The sequence below is a fragment of the Oryx dammah genome, unplaced genomic scaffold (assembly GCF_014754425.2).
Source record: "Oryx dammah isolate SB20612 unplaced genomic scaffold, SCBI_Odam_1.1 HiC_scaffold_20, whole genome shotgun sequence".
In the NCBI taxonomy this organism is placed as follows: Eukaryota; Metazoa; Chordata; class Mammalia; order Artiodactyla; family Bovidae; genus Oryx; species Oryx dammah.
In genome coordinates this window covers 29,394,644-29,415,976 of record NW_024070204.1, presented here as the reverse complement: position 1 = coordinate 29,415,976, position 21,333 = coordinate 29,394,644, and the positions used below count along the sequence as shown (strand labels likewise).

At 40.9% G+C, this 21,333-nt stretch overlaps 1 protein-coding gene across 4 annotated transcripts in view; it reads left to right on the top strand.

Moving 5' to 3' along the window:
- Positions 1 to 14,838, top strand: part of DROSHA (drosha ribonuclease III) — a 120,100-nt gene extending 105,262 nt beyond the window's left edge. For 2 of the 4 annotated variants that reach the window (XM_040262277.1, XM_040262274.1), the window contains 6 exons: positions 5,933 to 6,074; positions 7,492 to 7,574; positions 7,667 to 7,770; positions 9,896 to 9,988; positions 10,802 to 10,848; positions 14,426 to 14,838. In XM_040262277.1, coding sequence (XP_040118211.1) covers positions 5,933 to 6,074; positions 7,492 to 7,574; positions 7,667 to 7,770; positions 9,896 to 9,988; positions 10,802 to 10,848; positions 14,426 to 14,556 — 600 coding nt within the window. In that variant the 3' untranslated portion in view covers positions 14,557 to 14,838. The remainder of the gene's footprint in view (positions 1 to 5,932; positions 6,075 to 7,491; positions 7,575 to 7,666; positions 7,771 to 9,895; positions 9,989 to 10,801; positions 10,849 to 14,425) is intronic. The other 2 variants (XM_040262275.1, XM_040262276.1) reach the window with 1 other exon arrangement.
- Positions 14,839 to 21,333: the final 6,495 nt, after the last annotated feature.

The following is a 21,333-nucleotide window of genomic DNA, read 5'->3' as shown; positions in this document are numbered from 1 at the left end:
AATTGCAGTTTTCAAGTTTTGAATGCTGATGGGAGAAAACAGTGTTCTGTAAGTTGGGTGTTCAAACAGGCCTGTTTGGGAAGGAATGTCAGGCTTATGCAGTTGTCCGGGGATGACAGAGTTCGAATGGGGATTTAGAGGAAGGAGGTTCTATTTCATAGAACTTTTGGCTTTTGAGGGTAGAACCTACTCAGTAGAGTCAGGGTAAATAGTGAGGGGGTCTCAAAGAGCAGTTACTCAGACAAGAATGCCTTTCTTGTCACATGGGCAACTTTTTAACATTTGCATGCGAGTTTTTGTGTCTATTTCCTTCCTCTGTCTTAGCCTTTACTACAAACGACAGAGCTGAAGATACTCGTCAGCCTCATGGCTACAGTGTGCACTGTGCCCAGTGTCAGTATCCACAAGAAGATGAACTTGCAGAAATGTTTGTTTTTATTTATTTTTTTAAGTTTTTTTTTTAACTTTTTATTTTGTATTGGAGTATAGCTGATTAACAATGTTGTGATAATTTCAGGTGAACACTGAGGGGACTCAGGCATACATATATGTGTATCCATTCTTCCCCAAACTCCCCTCCCATCCAGGCTGCCACGTAACATTGAGCAGAGTTCCCTGTGCTGCACAGTAGGACTTACTGTAGGTCTTTCCATAGGTCTTTCCATTACCCATTTTAAATACAGCAGTGTGTACATGTCCATCCCAAACTCCCTAACTATTCCTTCTCCCATTCTGCTCCCCAGCACTCATAATTTCGTTCTCTAAGTCTGTGAGTCGTTTTCTGTTTTGTAGGTAAGTTCATTTGTATCTTGAAATTTTTATTTTTAGAGGAATGATTTGGAGGGGACTTCCCTGGTGGTCCAGTGGTTAAGACTCCATGCTTCCAGTGCAGGGCAGCACAGGTTCGATCCCTGGTCGGGGAAGTAAGATTCTCCCCTGTGCCTTGTGGTGTGGCCAAAAGATTAAAGAAAGAAAAAGAAGAAAAACAAAACGAAACAGAGGAATGATCGGGACAATGAGAAAGCGAGGGTTACAGATAAACTTTGGGAAGCCTTGATCTAATCCTTCCCTGCTGCCTCCAGACAGCACAAGGCATGAATCAGGAGAACAGGTGTCTGAGCCGACGGATCTCTGAGGGGGCAGATTCCACAGCTCCTATTTGAGAACTTCTCCATCACTGTTGTAAACTGGCTGTGTGGCCCTGACTTGCACTCTGGCTGCAAGCATTTGCCTACCTTTTCTTTAGTTCTCACGGGAAACGGAGGCCATCTGGCCACCACTCTTGGTATGAGAGACCCGTGAGGCACATCACTGTCGTTTTTAATAACACGTTTGTCTTTCACCCCATGCCCTTACATTAAAGTCTTCAGGATAATTAGTCAGACTCTCCTGTTTACACTAGGGGGCCCTCTTTGGTAGCTCATGTCCCACAGCTGTGGTTTTTCTCTTTAGAATCAAGAGTGAGTAGACGTTGAAGGAAGAGTGCCAGAGTGTTTCTTTGCTTATTTTAAACCAGTAAACCTTTTTCTTAGTAAAATTTGAATTTGGAAAGACTGCTGTGTTGAGATAATAGGAAACATCCTGGATCTTCAAAATCAGCATTTGCAATTTGTTGATCCTTGCCACTGCTTCAGGAACTCAGCAGTCTTCCTCTCAGCTTTATAGTGAGCCCTTAGTACAGTTTTCCTTTTTTTTCCCAGTAATTGCAAATTAAATTTTATCTTTTTTTTTTTTTTTTTGGTGGGTGGGGATAAGGCAGTGTTTTTTAAAAAAGTTGTTAAGGACAGATAAGACTTAATAAAATGGAGAGCTTTGAAGACAGTGAACAGGTATCCAGAATATTTGCATTGAAAACAAATCCAAAGAGTTCCTAGAACTTTCTATAACCTTTTCCCCATAACCAGAGTTAAGCATGTCTTGGCTGATAATGACAGTGCCAAACAATAGCAGCTAGTGTTTCAGTGTGTTTGTTATGTGTCAGTCATTGTACTTAGATTGTATACACATTCACTGTAATTCTCCTTATATCCCTGTGAGGTAGGTACTGTTTTCTCTGTTTAATGGATGTGGAAACTGAGCCTCAGAGAGATTTAGTAACTTATACAGGATCACTTAGCGAGGAAGTGGTAGAGCCACAGTTTGCACCTAGGCAGCTTGGCGCCAAATCATTAGCTTTTTTACAAGTATTGGGTTGGCCAGAAAGTTCATTCGTGTTTTTCTGTAAGCTGTTACAGAAAAACCTGAACAAATTTTTTGGCCAACCCAGTACATCTAACTCAAGGCACTGTTTGCAAAACATTCTAATAAGTATCTCATGCTCACTTGGATGCTTACTGTTTGATTTCTAGATTTCTACTAAAATTTTCCTTCTTTGTAAAATAGTAGTTTATAGCATCAGGATCTGCAAACCTTGTGTCTTACCCCATCCAAACCCACCTACCAAAATAGTCTTTCTACAATCAGAAGACTACCTTGCCACCGCTCCCATTTGACACCTTTTGGGATTCCTCTTCCCTTACAGGAAAGACAGACTTCTTTACCTCACCTACCAGACTCTCTCTGCCCAGAGGTCAGCCAGCTCTCGCTGCCTAGAGGCTAGGCAGCCTCACTCACCTGCATCAGCTCCTCCACACCAGGCTGAGATTTCTCTTCCAGTTCCACCCAGTAGTCATCTTTCTGTATCATGGCTCCTTGCTCTTGAATGAGCTGTTTCCTCTTGCTAGAAAACCCTTTCATACTGTCTTAGTCTATTCCAGCTGCTATAGCAAAGTACCACAGACAGGATGGCGTATGAACAGCGGAAATTTATTGCTCGCAGTTCTGGAGATCTAGAGTCTGAGGTCAGGGTGCCAGCATGGTCAGGTGAGGGCTCTCTTCTGGCTCACAGACTTCTCACTGTACCCTCCTCACAGGGTGGAAGGGGCTAGAGATCAGTATGGGGCTTCTTTTATAAGGGCGCAGATCCCATTCATGAGGGGTCCACCCTCATGACTCAGTCACCTCCCGATACCATCATCTTTAGGATTTCAGCATTTGAATTTGGGGGCAACTCAAACATTCAGACCATAGCACCCATTCTTCTGCCACTGGCAGATTCATTCTTTTCAGTTCTGACTCTATAATATTCATCAGAGTCCACCTACCTGAAATGTTTTTAAATGTACACGTCCTGAAATTCTAATTCCTTGCCTCTTGGAAAGAGGCCTAAGTACCAGTGTGTCAGAACTACCTAATGATTCTGATGCAACAGCCAGATCAACAAGCCTCTGAAATGTTGCTGCTCTGGGGTCAGGTTCCCCTCTTTGGAAGACCTGGTTGGAGCGGAGTGTGTGCGTGTGCTGTGGCCCGTGCTCTCACCTTGGGCACCTTGTGTGCAGCTTCCCTTGGAGACGAGCAGCTCTCGGAGGGCAGCCACGGGATGTTGGTCATCTCAGGATCTTCAGCTGGCAGTGCGGGGCCTAGCCTAGCATCCGCCTCCACAACTATTGCTCTGAACGGCCATATTTCGGTAGCTTTTTGCCTTGTGATCCCCTCCTGATCTCACTCATTGGCAAACAGCGTGATTTATTCTGAAATACAGTTCAGCAAAGGCCAGGGATGGAGGATGTCATTTAAAGAACTGCCTTCTTCAGACTTTCTTGTTTGAGTAAAGAGCAAGACCTTACCTCTTTTCATCTCTTCTTCTAAATGTAAACTGACTCTAAAAGTGTGGATGATTTATATCTTCCTTCTCCCCACCCCTGACTTTTGGTTCCGGCTCTACATTTTGGCAAGAACTGAAAGATCTCACTTCCTGCTGGCCACCGGTTGGTGCTTTAAGACCCGTCAGGGTGTATCTTAAATAAAACTGGTAGTGTTTCTGACTGGTAGCATTTCTGTTTCCATCCTCACTGACAGCATCACTGCGCGGCACTGAATGAGGAGCCCTGACGCCGGAAGGCAGCAGCTGGGCCCAGTAATCAGCGATGTGTTATGATTTGTGTGCTCATATGTGTGTACATCAGGCTTGTTGATTCTAAGGCATGAAATCTCCATACACACAGCCCATATTAGAGTTTTCTCCTTTCACCAAAAGCATATACTGAGAACCCAGCTCGCTGAGCATAGCTATATTCTCAAAATAACCCTCCTGTTCTCCAGCAGCCTCTACTGTGTGAACCTCCCCCACTATAAATCCAAACTAAAAAAGATGTCTCCTTTCCAGCTCAGGTTTTAGACTAGTGGGCACACAACCCTATTGGTTGCATTGTTTTTGGCCGTGCCGTGCAAATTGCGATTTCTTAGTTCCCTGACCAGGGATTGAACTTGGGGCAACTGCAGTGAACGCACGGAGTCTTAACTGCTGGACCACCAGGGAATTCCCTGATCCTGTCTTCTTGGAATGTTATTTTGCTAGGCCTTTTTAATTTTGAACTTCTCTGTGGATATTAATTTTAATGAAACACTGTGTTGAAGAAAAGATAGAGTTAGGGGGAGATCGGAGGAAAGGAACAGAAACAAGCAAAGAATAAGAGTCTGTAACTCAACAGCAAGCATGGCTTATGAAGATCAAGTTGTGTTTCTGCTTCATGAATCATTGTCAGACAAATTAAGAACATATTGTTTCTTATTTATCTGTTGTCAAGGATGCAATCTCAGGCATTGAGAATAAATCTTGATTTTCATAAGCTCAGTTGACACTATGGAGCCACAGAGCATAAAACTTGCATCTAATAAGCAAAGTGTGATGTGGAACGGCAGGGGCTATAATACCAGCATCACTCGCAGCTGCTTCCTGCCTTGGCCCTGGCATCAGGGATTCCTTAGCAGGAATTATACTAGATCACAGGTTTGTTTCATCTTTGTAAGAAAAACTTCAAGTTTTAGGTACATTATTTCCCCAGATCTTACAGATTGGGGATGATAACTTTCAGCTTTTGTTTGGTGAGTTCTCATCTCTGTGTCTATCCACTTTCCCCTGCCTCCCTCCCCACCTTCCCCTAGTGAATGATCAGTGACTGTTAAATTCCTACGGCACGCTTGTTTTATGGGCACCTCTACTATGGACTGATTGTACAGTTTTCACGCACTGTTTAATGCTACTGCTTAGATAGTCCTTAGAGGATTCCTAGCTGGCTGAAATTCCTAGTAGAAATTTTTGTTTGGCATTCCTGAAGTTGAAATATGAAAATTATGTATTAATTTGATTAAAAATAAAGGATCTCAGCTTGAACAACTGTGAGTCAGGATATATAGTATAAATCTTTTTAAAAGAACAAAAGTAACAATGTAAATTAATAATTTAAATATTTTAATTAATACCAAAGCATCACTTCCACAAATCCTGTATTATCAAAATTAGCATCAGTGCCGTACAACATGAAGTTTATTTTTGACTTTTAAAGAGTGCTCCTTTAAAACTAGTGTACAGTGACAGAAAGCAGTCAAGTTTGCCTGGTGGTAGATGGATTGGATTGATTGATCACCAAGGGGCCAGGGCACTTGTTTGGGTGATGGAAATGTAGAAGCTTGTCAGAACTCATTTAACTGTACTTAAAATGGGTGTATTTTGTTGGATGTAAATTATACTTCAATAAGTTGATTTTTACTAGTTTTAATGTTCCTTCTTTTAGTAACATTAAACTTAATGGAATCTTTGACCTTTACTATAGTACTGGCCTCTCCCTCAAGACTGCTCCCTGCTACTAAACAACTAAATGAACTATTTAAAGGTCAGTTAGGTAAAATTCAGGAGCAGAGGAAGTTATTAAGAAGCTGGAAGCACGTCGAGTTTGTCACTGCCCCCCGAGGGTGGTGGTTGAAAACATAAGTCATTGCTTGCCTAGCTGTCCCTGTCAGTGAGATGGTCTAGGCTGATTGGACCCAACACAGGAACAAGAGAGAGACCAGAAGTGAAACGGTTTCTAAATGTATCTCAATTCTGTTTGGCCAGCTGTTGCGAAGCTCTTTGGTGAATAACAGAACTCAGGCCAAGGTGGCGGAGGAACTGGGCATGCAGGAATACGCCATCACCAACGACAAGACCAAAAGACCTGTCGCCCTGAGAACCAAGACCTTGGCTGACCTTTTGGAATGTGAGTCCTACAGAGAAAGCTGTTCTCTTAACCTGCAGATTCAAAGTCTGCCGCTTCTCATTGTTATGACATTCTGACTAAAGAAACTTCTCTTCTGTTTTAATTTTGATTTATGCTTCTCTCCAAAGCTTGTTTGAAAGAGAATAATTTGGAATTAAAACATGTGAATAATGGATTTATGTACCATCTGTGTTCACTGATGCCCCCGCCCCCACACCCCTCCATCCTAAAGCTTAGCCATCAAATCTCTTTGTGTGAAACAGTAGCAGAATGTGAAGACCGGTAATAGTGAATCATAGCTGTTTTTTTTGCCACCAGCAACCTTTAGATATGGGCATAGAGGAAAGAAGGTAATTTGTTCACTGAATACTAGAATTATTATCTATTGTGAATGAACTCAAAGCTCTATGGACAACATTGTCATCTTTTACAGTTTCTGATATGGTCTAGTAGCATTATAAGTAATCCTGTTAAGCTAATTAAAGGATTATAAGCGCAATTTTATTGTTTCTAATACTACTTTAAAGTAAGTGGGCCATTCACTGGGCCTTGGAACCTTTTTTTAAAATTTAATATTATGGTATTTTTGACAACTGCAGTTATACACAAATATTAAAGTCTACCATGCAAATCAGCTGATTTACAAAGTGTAAAGGCAGTCTGACTAAGGAACTTAAAAGAATCTCTTTTTCAATTAAAGAAAAGTAACAACATTAAAAGTACAAAAAAATTAAGTTGAGTGATCAGTCTCAGTAGCCTTTGTTTTTGCTCAACAGAAGCTATTTTTAACTCCTTCTTTAAAAAACTCACCATTTGCTTACATGTTTGAGATCACCTTTATAATGAAGTTGTCTTTGGGGTCACCATTTATTAATACAAATTTGGTTATATTGTCATTAAGCCTAGTATTTATTTTTCCTCCATTTTGGCAGATCGAATCCATAGATGGTCCCATTTCTGTTCATGAAATGTGACACAGCCCCTGTCAATGGGTGGTCTCAAGATTGGTGTTAGGAATAGCAGGCCTTCGGATGTGCTTGTTCTGGCCTTGTATGATCTTCAAGTTTTATTTTGATTTGTTTGATCTTAACATGGTTGCGTTCCCTGATGTCATTCTTCCCCTGCTATATACAGCAGAATTGTGTATCGTTCTAACTAATTGTTCATTTAGCCCTCAGACAAATGTAATTTGGTCTTTGTGGTTTTTGCATCTTAATCACACATCTCTATTGCTGTTTCTAATATTAGTGATAAAGAGTAGTTCTTGTCTGAAGCAAGATGAAATGGTAATGCTAAAAAATAAAGAGGGCTTAGAAGGTGAAAACCTTATTAAAATGTTTCTTAAAAGGCTCGCTCTCATACTCTTTCTAGTAAATGGCAGTGCATCGGGGCTTATGTTACCCTTTCTCTTTTTCAGCATTTATTGCAGCGCTATACATTGATAAAGACTTGGAATACGTTCATACTTTCATGAATGTTTGTTTCTTTCCACGATTAAAAGTAAGCTCATATAAAATTTAAATTAGTTGTTTGCTCTATGCTTGGTGATTCCAGAATCCTTTACTAAGTACTGTTTGGGGGATTTGCTACAGGAATTCATTTTGAATCAGGATTGGAACGACCCCAAATCCCAGCTTCAGCAGTGCTGCCTGACTCTTAGGACAGAAGGAAAAGAACCGGACATTCCGCTGTACAAGTGAGTACGTGCTGCCCGCAGGCTGTCAGACCCAGGAAGCCTAGAATAACCCCCGTGTGCCAGGAGGAAGAGCTAACTGCTGAGCGGCAGTGGTGATGAGAGCCCTGGGGGGAGACTTCGTGACTCTGACTAGGCCCAGCACTGAAACCCTCTGGGCCTCTCAGTCTTTGTGCTCTAAGTAAGTGGGTCACATTTGATTGTCTGTGCTTTCTCCATCTCTAAAATACGGTGAACTGCTCCCTGGGAGAAAGATGAGATCAAGATAAGAGAAATTTGGGTTAAGTTGGTTTTATATACGTTCTTATGTTTGTCTTCTTATTTCTTATAACCCATGCTGCCCGCACACCTAGACTAGGCAGCCTGTGCTTGTTTATTTGTAACTGTACTTGGGTGTTGCTCTTTCTGAAGCCCTGCTGGCATCTGTCCCAATCGCCTGACAGGCAGTCACTGTAGGAAGCCGGGCAGTTCTTCACCACGGCTGTGCTATTCAAATATTTGGAACTTTTCTTTCCAGGATGTGTACCAAAAGCTGCTGTGTACATTTGAATATCTTTAGTGACACATCTTTATCCTTTGAGGAGCAGCCAAAAGTCATTCAAAGGAAATGTAGGTTGCTACACACATAACGCCGGTTTTGATGAGAACGGGAGGTTTGACTCTGAAGTTGAGTAATTAGCTTGAGACACTCAGAAGGTGGTTTCAGAAGCTGGTTTCAAAGAGGAATTATAAAAGGGAGGGATTATCAAAATAAGTGGGTGGCCTCCCAAGGTATGGTCTGGATATATGTTTTTAAGGATGTTTAAATATCTACCTTTAGTACTGGGTTACCCCTGTCTCTGTTCACACATGTGTACAAGTGTACACATTTGTGTGTTTCATATGAAATAAAAGCCTCACCACCCCCACCCCCGCTTCCTGTGGACTTTCTCAGACTTCACAGTACTCAAGGGAAAACACCAGAGTGGCAGCCGGGAATTTTAAATCCTTTTTTATGTTTTTATTTAATAGTCACAACACGTTATAGGCTTTTTCACTAAAAGAAAAACTGAGGCCAAGAAAAGGTTGAGTCACCCCACAGCAGGCTGCTATAAATTGTCCCAAGAAGCTGTCACTGCTGAACAATGTTTCCTTTATTTATTGGGAAAAAACCCCAAATGTTTAGAAATAGCACTTTAATATGTGTCTAATAAGCATAATGAACATCCAGACTGTACTATGTGAAAGGCTCAAAGTATCTCCTCATCAAAGTGATAATTAAAGTTCAATAAATAAAATGAGGGTGATAAACTTCTCATAGTGCAGGCATGATTACTATAATAAGCGCTACCTTTAAGAAGCCGTCTGTGTACTTTCATCCCAGTGAGTACAGACAAAGGAAATGACTGCCCCCTTCTCATAAATCCCCCCATGAAAGCATGCGACGAGCTTGTTCTTTTTTATCAAGATGATAGGGTTGTTTTACATAGTTTTTTTTTTTCAGGATTACTGTGTTCATCCCATTATCTTTGCTGGCTACTTTTAATTTCCCTTTTCCATGAAGTTATCAGTTTTACCACACTTGAAATCTGCACCCTGTCATTAATATCCAGAGTGCCTGGTGTTTTGTTTTTTGGCAATTGTGTTGTGTACTCCGATTATAACATACCTTTGAAATGATCTCTGATTTTTCATTAGAAAGAATCCATAAAGGATGTGATGCTATTCCGACGGGCTTGCAGTGTATTACCCAAATATTTGTGATTTTTAGCTGTGTGATTAGCACTGAAATACAATGAACAGACTGAAGTGGCTAACTTTAATTTTATAATACTTGGAATAACACTTTGAAATTATTTAAAAATATTTTATACTTTACTGTTTGCCTTCAGATACTGTTCATAATGGTTTGAAGATATATATACACACACAAAAAAAAAATTCACTATAGAATTTGAAAAATTTCCTACTTCAAAACTGTCTGTATTTGTCATATTAGCAAATCAAAACTGTACTCCTTTAATTTTCTTGTTATTTTTGCCTTCCTCTCTCTCAGCAGTAAGTCACATGATTTTTCGTGGAGTTATGTATGAGCAGTAACAGTTAAGTAGCACTTTACATAATTACTGCTCTTTCCTTTTCCTTTCAGGACTCTGCAGACAGTGGGGCCATCCCATGCGAGGACCTACACTGTGGCTGTCTACTTCAAGGGAGAAAGAATTGGCTGTGGGAAAGGACCAAGGTATGAGAGGATGATACTTCAAGTTTCTTCAAATGAACATCCTGTGTGTCTGAGAAGTATTAATATCTGCTTGGTATTTCCAAACTCTGCAGCCTGTCTTTTTGAACTTAAGAGTATAGAGTGTTCAAGGGTAGTAGCAAAGTGACTCTCAAGGCTTAATATCCCCACCAAACTCAGCCGCAGACTTGAGAATTGGCCTTGAGCAGTGGGAATGCCATTGCATAAAGGTCTTTGGCTGCCTAGAGAAAACCACATTAGCAGGAGCGCACACAGGTAAGGTCTGTTCACTGCTGCAAGCATTTTATGAAACATGCCGTGCATGACACAGCCGTTAGACACTTGATCTCTTATTACTATTCACTTGAGCTTTGTGGAAATGCTCACATCTTCAGGTAAAAAGAATCTCATATGTTATCACCTTTCTTTGAACCTTCCAATTTATATCTTAAACTGAGAAGTGATTTGAAGTCTGTCTGTATGTGTATTTTTTTACTCTTTGCCTCTTAAACTTTACACTGAGGATGTTCAAATTTAAGTAAGAAGTACTTCAGACCTAATATAAGTGGAAGGCGTTTTATTCCAGTGTTGAAAGTGTGGAACGAATAACTTAAACAGGCTTTGTACAGATAGATGACATTTCTGCATGCCCTTGTGTATATTCCTATCTGTGCAATTCAGTATGTGACAGTAGAAATAATCAGATAAAATTGTATGCACCAAACATGAAAACTAGCCTGCATAAATTGGAGCCATATTTTGTGTTTTGGGGGAAAAAATCTTTAAAGTGTACCTTGTCTTCATTTTCTTTAATAGTATTCAGCAAGCAGAAATGGGAGCAGCAATGGATGCACTTGAAAAATGTAAGCCTGTCTCTTTTTCTATAATTATATGTTCATAATGTAATGAGTGTTTTATGGATAGAAAATGGGAAAGTAGAAAAACGGTAAGTACTGATAAAATGTGATCTTCTTTTCTTCATAATTATTCTCCGCACAGAGTGTAGTATAATGTAAGATACGTATAAAATAGGCTTATAATTTTAAAAAAAAGTATTCCCAAATGCTTTTTGATTTTCATTTTCCTATTTTGCATAGAGTCCCACTCTCAGCACAGGTAACCCATGTGAGTGACTTAGGATATTTCATTCTATATGTTTCTCTATAGTTCTAAAATCTTAAACCTGTGAAGGTTTTTTTCTTTTTGGCGTTTGGCCACTGTTTAATTAAAGTGGGATATTTACGTACTTCTCTGCATCCATCTTTTCTTGCTAGATAATACATCACGGGCAGCCCTCCAGGTCATAGTGGCTCCAATTCATTCTTTCTTAAGGGCTGCATCATATTTCACGCTGTGGATATGCCATATTTTATTCAGCTTTTAAAATTTTTGGCGGATACTGTTTCTCTCTTTTTATCACTGTTGATACTAAAAGTCTCTATATTGGTGCTTTTAGTTCCGGGGGATGGATTCCCAAGGGTAGGATAGCTGGGTTGAAGACACTTAAATTACATAATTGACCCTGTAGGGAACTGCAGAGTCTTCTGCAAATTGAAGGCTTAAGTGCAAGGAAGTTGTCTGCTGAGGTATATCGTGCCGCCCAGCAAAACCTGTGGGCAGAACCCGACAGTGCAGTTCCATCAGGCTTCAGCGGCCAGCTCAGCGTGGGCGAGAGCAGCGTGTGGGAAGCTGGAAGGGAGCAGGCTCTGGATGCTCAGCCTGGGACAAATTCCAAGAAAGGCAGGAGGGCCAAGTAGCCACGCGGAAATCTGCAGATGAGAGCTTGGGGGCCAAGGGGAGGGGAGTCCTGGGGATAGAAGTTGGTGTTCTCCGGCTCCCAAGTCCATGGAATCTTCACTAAGAGCTTTGTTGACTCTGTTGAGGAGCTTTTAAAATCCATTATATATATATAGATTTTATTATTTATTTTATTACAGTCACATATGGTAATAAAAATGAGACTCCATTTTTCCACCTATAAGATTATTAAAGGTAATCTTTGGAGTTTTCATTTGTTTGCTTTCAGCCATAAAACAGTACTTGGAGAGATGGCTGATTCTAAGACTGGCCTATATGTCTGAACTGGTGGGAGGTAAAAGTTTAAAGTGCAGGAAAGCAGTTTGATGGTATGCGTCGGGTCCTGAATGATGTCCGTACCCTTTGACCTAGAGATTTCCTTTCTAGAAGTCAAACCTAAGAAAACAGTTGGCATTATGAGTGAAAGTTTCCATAACCATGATGATTGTGACAGGTTGATTTATAATAGTGGAAAAAATCAATCAGTCCTTCAAACTGTGTGTTTGAACATAGAGAAATGTTTAGATAAATTATCCCAGAGGTTGACGAACATTTTCTGTAAAGGACCGGATAGTAAATACTCTTATCTCAATTACACAGCTCTGATGTTGTGGCCCATAGACTCAGGTAGAATACAGATGGCTAGTGTCTGTGTTCCAGTAAAACTGTATTTACCAAAACAGGTAGAGGATTAGATTTGTCCTATAGACAGGAGTCTGCCAACCTTAGCTTTGTCCAAATGTTGTAATATCAAAATATTTTTGAAGAGTAATAATATGGGAAAATGCTTATACTACTAGAATAAGTGAAAAAAGTGTATCCATCAAAGTGTGCTTATAGCTCTACTCTGCCAGTGTAAGTTGGGCAGGGAATGATTTTAAGTGGTTGTGTGTCTAATTCATATATGTGCACATTTACATTGTGTATATGTGTGTCAGGTATAAATTTACTTCATAGGAAAGGGCTTATTATAAGGATATATTCTAAAAGCTTATCTGTGGTTATATCTGAGTGGTGGGATTATGCTCTTAATATTTGAAACCTGTGTTTCATACAGTACATAAGGAATCAATTTAATATACTTAGAGAATAGGACCTTACTGCTATTTTATTTCTAAAATTCAGATGCCATTATGTTTCTCTTTTGCTTAAAATCAATCACTGACTCTTAGGCCCTTACTTGCCTTTCATATTCTTTTCCCACCACCCTGTGGCTCCCTGTCTTCCACCTGTCGGGAGCGAAGATGGGACACAGTGTTAAAAGGAAGGAGGGTTTGGGAATATACTGTATACATTTATTATGCTTCATCCATAACAAAATCAAGCACTCTCTCAAATATGCCATCCTCTCTGATTCTCTTTTACTTTTTAAAAATTTACTTTTCTTAAAAATTTATCTGTTTTTAATTGGAGGACAATTGCTTTGCAATATTGTGTTGGTTTCTGCCATACTCAAGATGAATCAGCCGTAGGAATATATATGAATGTGAAATCGCTCAGTCGTGTCCGACTCTTTGCGACCCCGTGGACTGTAGCCCACCAGACTCCTCCGTCCATGGGATTCTCCAGGCAAGAGTACTGGAGTGAGTTGCCATTTCCTTCTCCAGGAGATCTTCCCGACCCAGGGACTGAACTCTGGTCTCCCGTGTTGCAGGCAGACGCTTTAACCTCTGAGCCACCAGAGAAGCCCTAGGAATACATATGTTAATTTTTAAATATGAAGTAGTCCCTCTTGTGTTTAACAGACCTGCACCCAGTTCCCAGACAGCTCGTGTCACTCTCATTTGTTCATGCATCCCTTTGTGATGTGTGCTGTTGAAGTGTGTGTCGAATAAGTGTATAAGATGACTCTTTTGTGTTCCATATTTGGTTTCTTACTCCATTGCTGTACTCATTACATATCACAAATAACAACTGAATTGTAAAATTTTTACATCTTAATCAAGATTTCCACCCTGTCAACACCCTTGAACAGGGTCAAATATCAAACTAAATATAGCCTCAACTGTGCTACTGAGTGACATGTCCTTTCACCAAATGAAAGTGCAGTACTTGGGTTGCTATTGCTCATAAGCTTTGGGTCTCTTGAGTAAACTTCACAGGTTGAATTATCAGAAACGGTGACTTAACTTGTGGCCTCGTCCTTTTGTCCATCTGATCTTTTTCCTCTGTTCAGAAAGAGGAAAATTGTTGGCAAATAATGATGTGATAATATTGTTATTTGTTTGAAGTTTTGAGTTTAAGCTTTGTAAAAATATACAACTCATTTTTGCTATAGCCTTTAATCTCTCCCTAAAAATCACTTGTTGCGGGGAGAACTGTGTTAAAATACCTAGCTGGAAACATGCTGCAGTCACATGCTATGTTTTAACAACTGTGTATTCCGGTGCCTTTTATGGTTGAGTTCATATCAGACATTGAAATCCAGAACCAGGTGCTGATTTAGACTTCCATTGTGTTCCTGAATGATAAAAGAAAAAGAGAAGAAAATGAGCAATTTTTTTTTTCTCTTGCCTTACAAAGTGCAACTCTATATTCCTGTGAAATACATGTTTGTTTGTGTGTGTGTTGTGTTTAGTTTGCATCATCCTGTGCACTGGTAGCTCTCCTTTATTAAGTGTAAAATATATCTCCTTGTGTCAGATAACTTTCCCCAGATGGCCCATCAGAAGCGGTTCATTGAACGGAAATACAGACAAGAGTTAAAAGAAATGAGGTGGGAAAGAGAGCATCAAGAGAAGGAGCCAGATGAGACTGAAGACATAAAGAAATAAAGGAAGGCACGGACGGAAGTGGTGGTGTATTTACTTGCCTAATAACTGTGACTGCTGCCCATTGAGACCTAGCCTAGTTTTTGTGGAGACGCTGAATGAAGGCTGCCCATTGAAATAAAACACAAAGTCACATCATTCTCGTTTTACTGATCTCATATTTGGTTTTTAGCTGGATGGCCTTTATTACAAAGTGTTTGATTTCTATTTAATGTAAAACTTCACTTGGGTAAATGTGTGTATTCCCAGTTATTTTGCTTTTTAAACAATAAAATTAAAAATGTATATTCTGTGTGGAATAGATCCTATTCTTTCTATCTTTCTGAGACTGTGATTCCAGACTTTCAGTGGATAAGCAAAAAAATCACTTTACCAGATATTTGGGTTATGCTCTATAAACACCTGTACTGTTTGAAATCTCTGGATTAATCTCCATTTTCAGCTTTCATCTTGGTGTTTATCAGGTCCTCAGCTGCAAACATGATGCTTACCCTCACTAACCAGTGAGTCCTCTGTAGAAGGAATCCCTTTAACATTTAACTGGCTAATGGAAGGGGGAAAGACTGATATTTGAGTCACATATGTTCCTTGAATCACTAGAATCAGGAGAAATCATGATTCCAAGCCAGATGACACTTTAAATCAGGTGCTCTTGCCCTGGGGTCAGTGGACCCTTTTAGAAATTTATAGACAGACTTCAGGGATGTCTCAGAATATCTTGAAATTATGTTGGATTTGGGGAGGGAGTGGGCAGAAGGAAGAGGAGGGTTCATAGCTTTTCACAGCTCCAAGCAGCTCCTTTATTAGGTCCCTGTAATAAAGGGCTAACATTGCATTAAAAGATGTAACATCTTTTTAATGTTAATTTTAAACTGAACCTCACTGGCTTCTTATTAAAGCTTACAAAGCTTCTTTTTTAAAACAAATATGTTTTTATTCATTACTCTAACGGATATCTAGTGAGTGTCTGCTGTGTGTCCGGCATTGTTGTAGGTCCTGGGGCTATAACAGTGAAAAAAATAAAATTGCCTGCCCTTGGGGGAGCATGCTAGTGAAGGAAGACACACAATGACAGGAAATAAAATGTGTTACGTCAAAAGGTGACGTAGATGATGGCCAGAATAAAGTAGGGAGTAACACGGTGCAGTTTTCAATCAGGTGGTTGGGGAAGCTCCCCAGAAGGGCATCATATGAATTAAGATGGGAAGGAGAGTGATCCATTAACTATCTGGAGGGTTTCTTTTTACACTTGATCTTAGCCAAAAGGCTGAGAAGGGATGGAGGGTTTCTTTTTTATGTAACTATTCAGTTCAGTTCAGTTCAGTCGCTTAGTCGTGTCCAACTCTTTGCAACCCCATAAGTTGCACCATGCCAGACCTCCCTGTCCATCACCAACTCCTGGAGTTCACTCAAACTCATGTCATGGAGTCAGTGATGCCATCCAGCCATCTCATCCTCTGTCATCCCCTTCTCCTCCTGCCCCCAATCCCTCCCAGCATCAGAGTCTTTTCCAATGAGTCAACTCTTTGCATGAGGTGGCCAAAGTATTGGAGTTTCAGCTTTAGCAACAGTCCTTCCAATGAACATCCAGGACTGATCTCCTTTAGAATAGACTGGTTGGTCTCCTTGCAGTCCAAGGGACTCTCAGGAGTCTTCTCCAACACCACAGTTCAAAAGCATCAATTCTTTGGCGCTCAGCTTTCTTCACAGTCCAACTCACATCCGTACATGACTACTGGAAAAACCATAGCCTTGACTAGACAGACCTTTGTTGGCAAAGTACTGTCTCTGCTTTCTAGGTTGCTCGTAACTTTCCTTCCAAGGAGTAAGCATCTTTTAATTTCATGGCTGCAATCACCATCTGCAGTGATTTTGGAGCCCAAAAACATTCTGACACTGTTTCCACTGTTTCCCCATCTATTTCCCATGAAGTGATAGGGCCAGATTCCATGATCTTAGTTTTCTGAATGTTGAGCACTAAGCCAACTTTTTCACTGTCCTCTTTCACTTTCACCAAGAGGCTTTTTAGTTCCTCTTCACTTTCTGCCAAAAGGGTGCTATCATCTGCATATCTGAGGTGATTGATATTTCTCCCAGCAGTCTTGATTCCAGCTTGTGCTTCTTCCAGCCCAGCGTTTCTCATGATGTACTCTGCTGCTGCTGCTGCTGCTGCTGCTAAGTTGCTTCAATCGTGTCCAATTCTGTGCGACCCCATAGATGGCAGCCCACCAGGCTCCCCTGTCCCTGGGATTCTCCAGGCAAGAATACTGGAGTGGGTTGCCATTTTCTTCTCCAATGCATGAAAGTGGAAAGTGAAAGTGAAGTTGTTCAGTCATGTCTGACTCTTAGCAACCCCATGGACTGCAGCCTACCAGGCTCCTCCGGCCATGGGATTCTCCAGGCAAGAGTACTGGAGTGGGTTGCCAGTGCCTTCTCCAATGTACTCTGCATATAAATTAAATAAACAGGGTGACAATATACAGCCTTGACATACTCCTTTTCCTATTTGGAACTAGTCTGTTGTTCCATGTCCAGTTCTAACTGTTGCTTCCTGACCTGCATATAGGTTTCTCAAGAGGCAGGTCAGGTGGTCTGGTATGCCCATCTCTTTCAGAATTTTCCACAGTTTATTGTGATCCATGCCGTCAAAGGCATTGGCATAGTCAATAAAGCAGAAGTAGATGTTTTTCTGGAACTCTCTTGCTTTTTCCATGATCTAGCAGATGTTGGCAATTTGATCTCTGGATCCTCTGCCTTTTCTAAAACCAGCTTGAACATCTGGAAGTTCATGGTTCATGTATTGCTGAAGCCTGGCTTGGAGAATTTTGAGTATTACTTTACTAGCATGTGAGATGAGTTCAATTGTGTGGTAGTTTGAGCATTCTTTGGCAATCCCTTTCTTTGGGATTGGAATGAAAACTGACCTTTTCCGGTCCTGTGGCCACTGCTGAGTTTTCCAAATTTGCTGGCATATTGAGTGCAGCACTTACACAGCATCATCTTTCAGGATTTGAGTTTGTAGTGATGCTTTCTAAGGCCCTCTTGACTTCACATTCCAGGATGTCTGGCTCTAGGTGAGTGATCATACCATCGTGATTATCTTGGTCGTGAAGATCTTTTTTGTACAGCTCTCCTATGTATTCTTGCCACCTCTTAATATCTTCTTCTGTTGGGTCCATAATATTTCTGTCCTTTATCGAGCACATCTTTGCATGAATTGTTCCCTTGGTATCTCTAATTTTCTTGAAGAGATCTTTAGTCTCTCCCATTCTGTTGCTTTCCTCTATTTCTTTGCATTGATCACTGAGGAAGGCTTTCTTATCTCTTCTTGCTATTCTTTGGAACTCTGCATTCAGATGCTTATATCTTTCCTTTTCTCCTTTGCTTTTCACTTCTGTTCTTTTCACAGCTATTTGTAAGGCCTCCCCAGACAGCCATATTGCTTTTTTTGCATTTCTTTTCCATGGGGATGGTCTTGATCCCTGTCTCCTGTACAATGTCATGAACCTCATTCCATAGTTCATCAGGCACTCTATCTATCAGATCCATTCCCTTAAATCTATTTCTCACTTCCACTATAATTGTAAGGGATTTGATTTATGTCATACCTGAATGGTCTAGCCGTTTTCCCTACTTTCTTCAATTTAAGTCTGAATTTGGCAATAAGGAGTTCATGATCTGAGCCACAGTCAGCTCCTGGTCTTGTTTCTGCTGACTGTATAGAGCTTTTCCATCTTTGGCTGCAAAGAATATAATCAGTCTGATTTTGGTGTTGACCGTCTGGTGATGTCCATGTGTAGAGTCTTCTCTTGTGTTAATATGTAACTATTAAATGTTACACATTCATTGAAAATTTGGAGAATGTGTTATGTGTTTCTTTTACTAGCAGGAGAAAGAAACAAAGGTTGCTTTGGAAATATTGTGGAGAAGGTAGAAATCATAAGCTGAAAACATAAGTGATGTATGCATCTGTCACCCAGAGATTTTGATATTGTCAGATCTTCTATGTATACACACATGTATGCAATGTGCTCAAGTGCACCTTCACAATAGAATACCCTGTATGTGATTTCCATATCCTTCCTTTCTTATTAACTGATAAATCATCTCTCAGTGTTGAATCCACATGTGTATTCATGGCTGTGTATTAATGTGGATATTGTGTGCCAGGTTATACATTTATTGGCTAATCTATTGAAAAAATGTGTAGGTCATGGGTAATTTGTTGCTACCAAACTACTTTCACATACATACATAAACACACCCACACACATGTGTGCATACACACATGAGAGAGGAGTGAGAGAGAAGACCTCTCTAGAATTTGTTAACTTGTTAATCGTAAAAATGTAAGATGGTGCCTGTAAGAAAAGGTTGTCCCGGGGCTCCTCTCCACCAGAGGAGGACTAGGAGGGAAAGAATGCTGAATTCATCAGTAGCCTTGAAAATGTTAGAGCAAAAAAGCAAGGGAAAATATTTGAACTTTTTTAAACAAGCACTTTGACTAGTCTTGCTTGGGCTCAAAGTAATGCTCAGGACTTTCCATTGTACCTGCACTTTTCCTCTCTGTAGTTTTTTGACCTTTTTCAGATTTTCTCTCCATATTGATGGCTCTTGAAGCCTGAAGAAGTGAAGTCCATAACGCAGTAGAAAACCTCTTGCAGTCGAATACATCAAAGACGCATCAGGGCAGGTTAGCTTCAGTGGCTCTCCTGAGCAAAAATGAGGCCGGTGGCCAGACTCTCAGTAGCCACACAGAGCAACTCAGCAGGCTGCTGTGACCTCAGGTTCCACGTTGTCTTTGATCCAATCCAATCCAGTCTCCTCACCTTCCAGCCATGATCATGAGAAGCACCAGCGAGAATGCATATCATGCATTAATTCAATGTGCTGTGTTATTATTTATGGAGGCTGATTATTAAACTCCTTCTTTAAGTCGTTTAGGTTCTAGTCAGACGATGGTGTGATGGTGCAGCTACCTACAGAGGGCCTCTTAGACTGGAGGAGAAGGGGGAGAATAGGCCAGACAAGGAAGGCATCTCAGAGGAGTTAATACTTGAGGAGTTAACTGAACCATGAAGGTGAGAGGGAGCTTGTGAGAAACAAGGACATTTCCTTCCAAGGAAGCAACAGGACTCGGTGGGAAGAAAGTGCGTTTGGATCTTGTATTCCACAAGAGACGTGCTGAAGGCCTGCACTGAGGCACTGGGAATGGAGCTGCTGGGATAGAACTGATTTGAAAGATACGTGGGAGCTAGGACCTACAGGCCATGGAGTAGGGCATGGCTCTCAGCCTCAGCGCCAGAGACATTCTGGGCTAGATGGGGACTGTCCTCTGCATTTTAGCATGTTTAACAACATCCCTAGCCTTTCCTCGTTAGATGTCAGTAGCATTTCTTGGCCCACTTCTGACATCCAGAAATGTCTGCAGACATAACCAAGTGTCCCCTGGGGACAAAATCATCCCTAACTCGGAACCAGATAGAAGAAATGAAACAAAGAACACCAGGCTAGTTTTTGTACTGTTAATATCCAAACTAAAGCAGAATTGGGTCTTGAGTTGGCTTTACTGAACTTTAGAGCCTATAGGATGTCTCTGTGAAGCTGATGAATAAACAGGTGCATACATGGTTTTATACCCAAACACAGATAACTGAGCTCAAGATTAGAAATGGACTCACGAGTCTCCTTGGAAGAAAAGCTGTGACAAACCTAGACAGGAGCCTGGTAGGCTACAGTCCATGGGGTTCCGAAGAGTCGGACACGACTGAGCGACTTCACTTTCACTTTTCACTTTCATGCATTGGAGAAGGAAATGGCAACCCACTCCAGTGTTCTTGCCTGGAGAATCCCAGGGACGGGGGAGCCTGGTGGGCTGCCATCTATGGGGTCACACAGAGTTGGACACGACTGACACGACTTAGCAGCAGCAGCAGCAGACAGCATATTAAAAAGCAGAGACATTACTTTGCCAACAAATGTCCATATAGTCAAAGCTATAGTTTTTCCAGTAATCATGTATGGATGTGAGGGCTGGACCATAAAGAAGACTGAGTGCTTAAGAATTGATGCTTTTGAACTGTGGTGTTGGAGAAGACTCTTAAAGAGTCCCTTGGACTGCGAGGAGATCCAACCAGTCCATCCTAAAGGAAATCAGGCCTGAATATTCATTGGAAGGACTGGTGCTGAAGCTGAAACTCCAATACTTTGGCCACCTGATGTGAAGAGGTGACTCATTGGAAAAGACCCTGATGCTGGGAAAGATTGAAGGCAGGAGGAGGAGGGGACAACAGAGGATGAGATGATTGGATGTCCATTGACTCAATGGACATGAGTTTGAGCAAGCTCTGGGAGTTGGTAATGGACAGGGAAGCTGGTGTGCTGCAGTCCAGGGGATCACAGACTCCAAAACGACTGAGTGACTGAACACCACCACAAACCTCAGTGGTATTTGTACATCTACAAAGGACAACCTTGATTTTCCCAGGATGGAGACAGGAAACCATTCCAGGGATGTATTATAGCTTTGAAACTATAGGCTTCATACATGAGATGAATTTACGCCAGAGAGGAAACTTGGCTGCCATCTGAACTATTTCAGCTTTAGATGAGCTGTCTTAAACCAAATGACTATTTCAGAATTATTTCTGTCATCATCCTTGTTTGTGAAGTCTTTGTGAAATTTCCCTCTGATCAACTTGTACAAAGTAAAGAGGACTCTTTATGAATGACTTGTTCTGAACACAGAGTAACAACACACTAAAGTCTTGCAGGTATGTT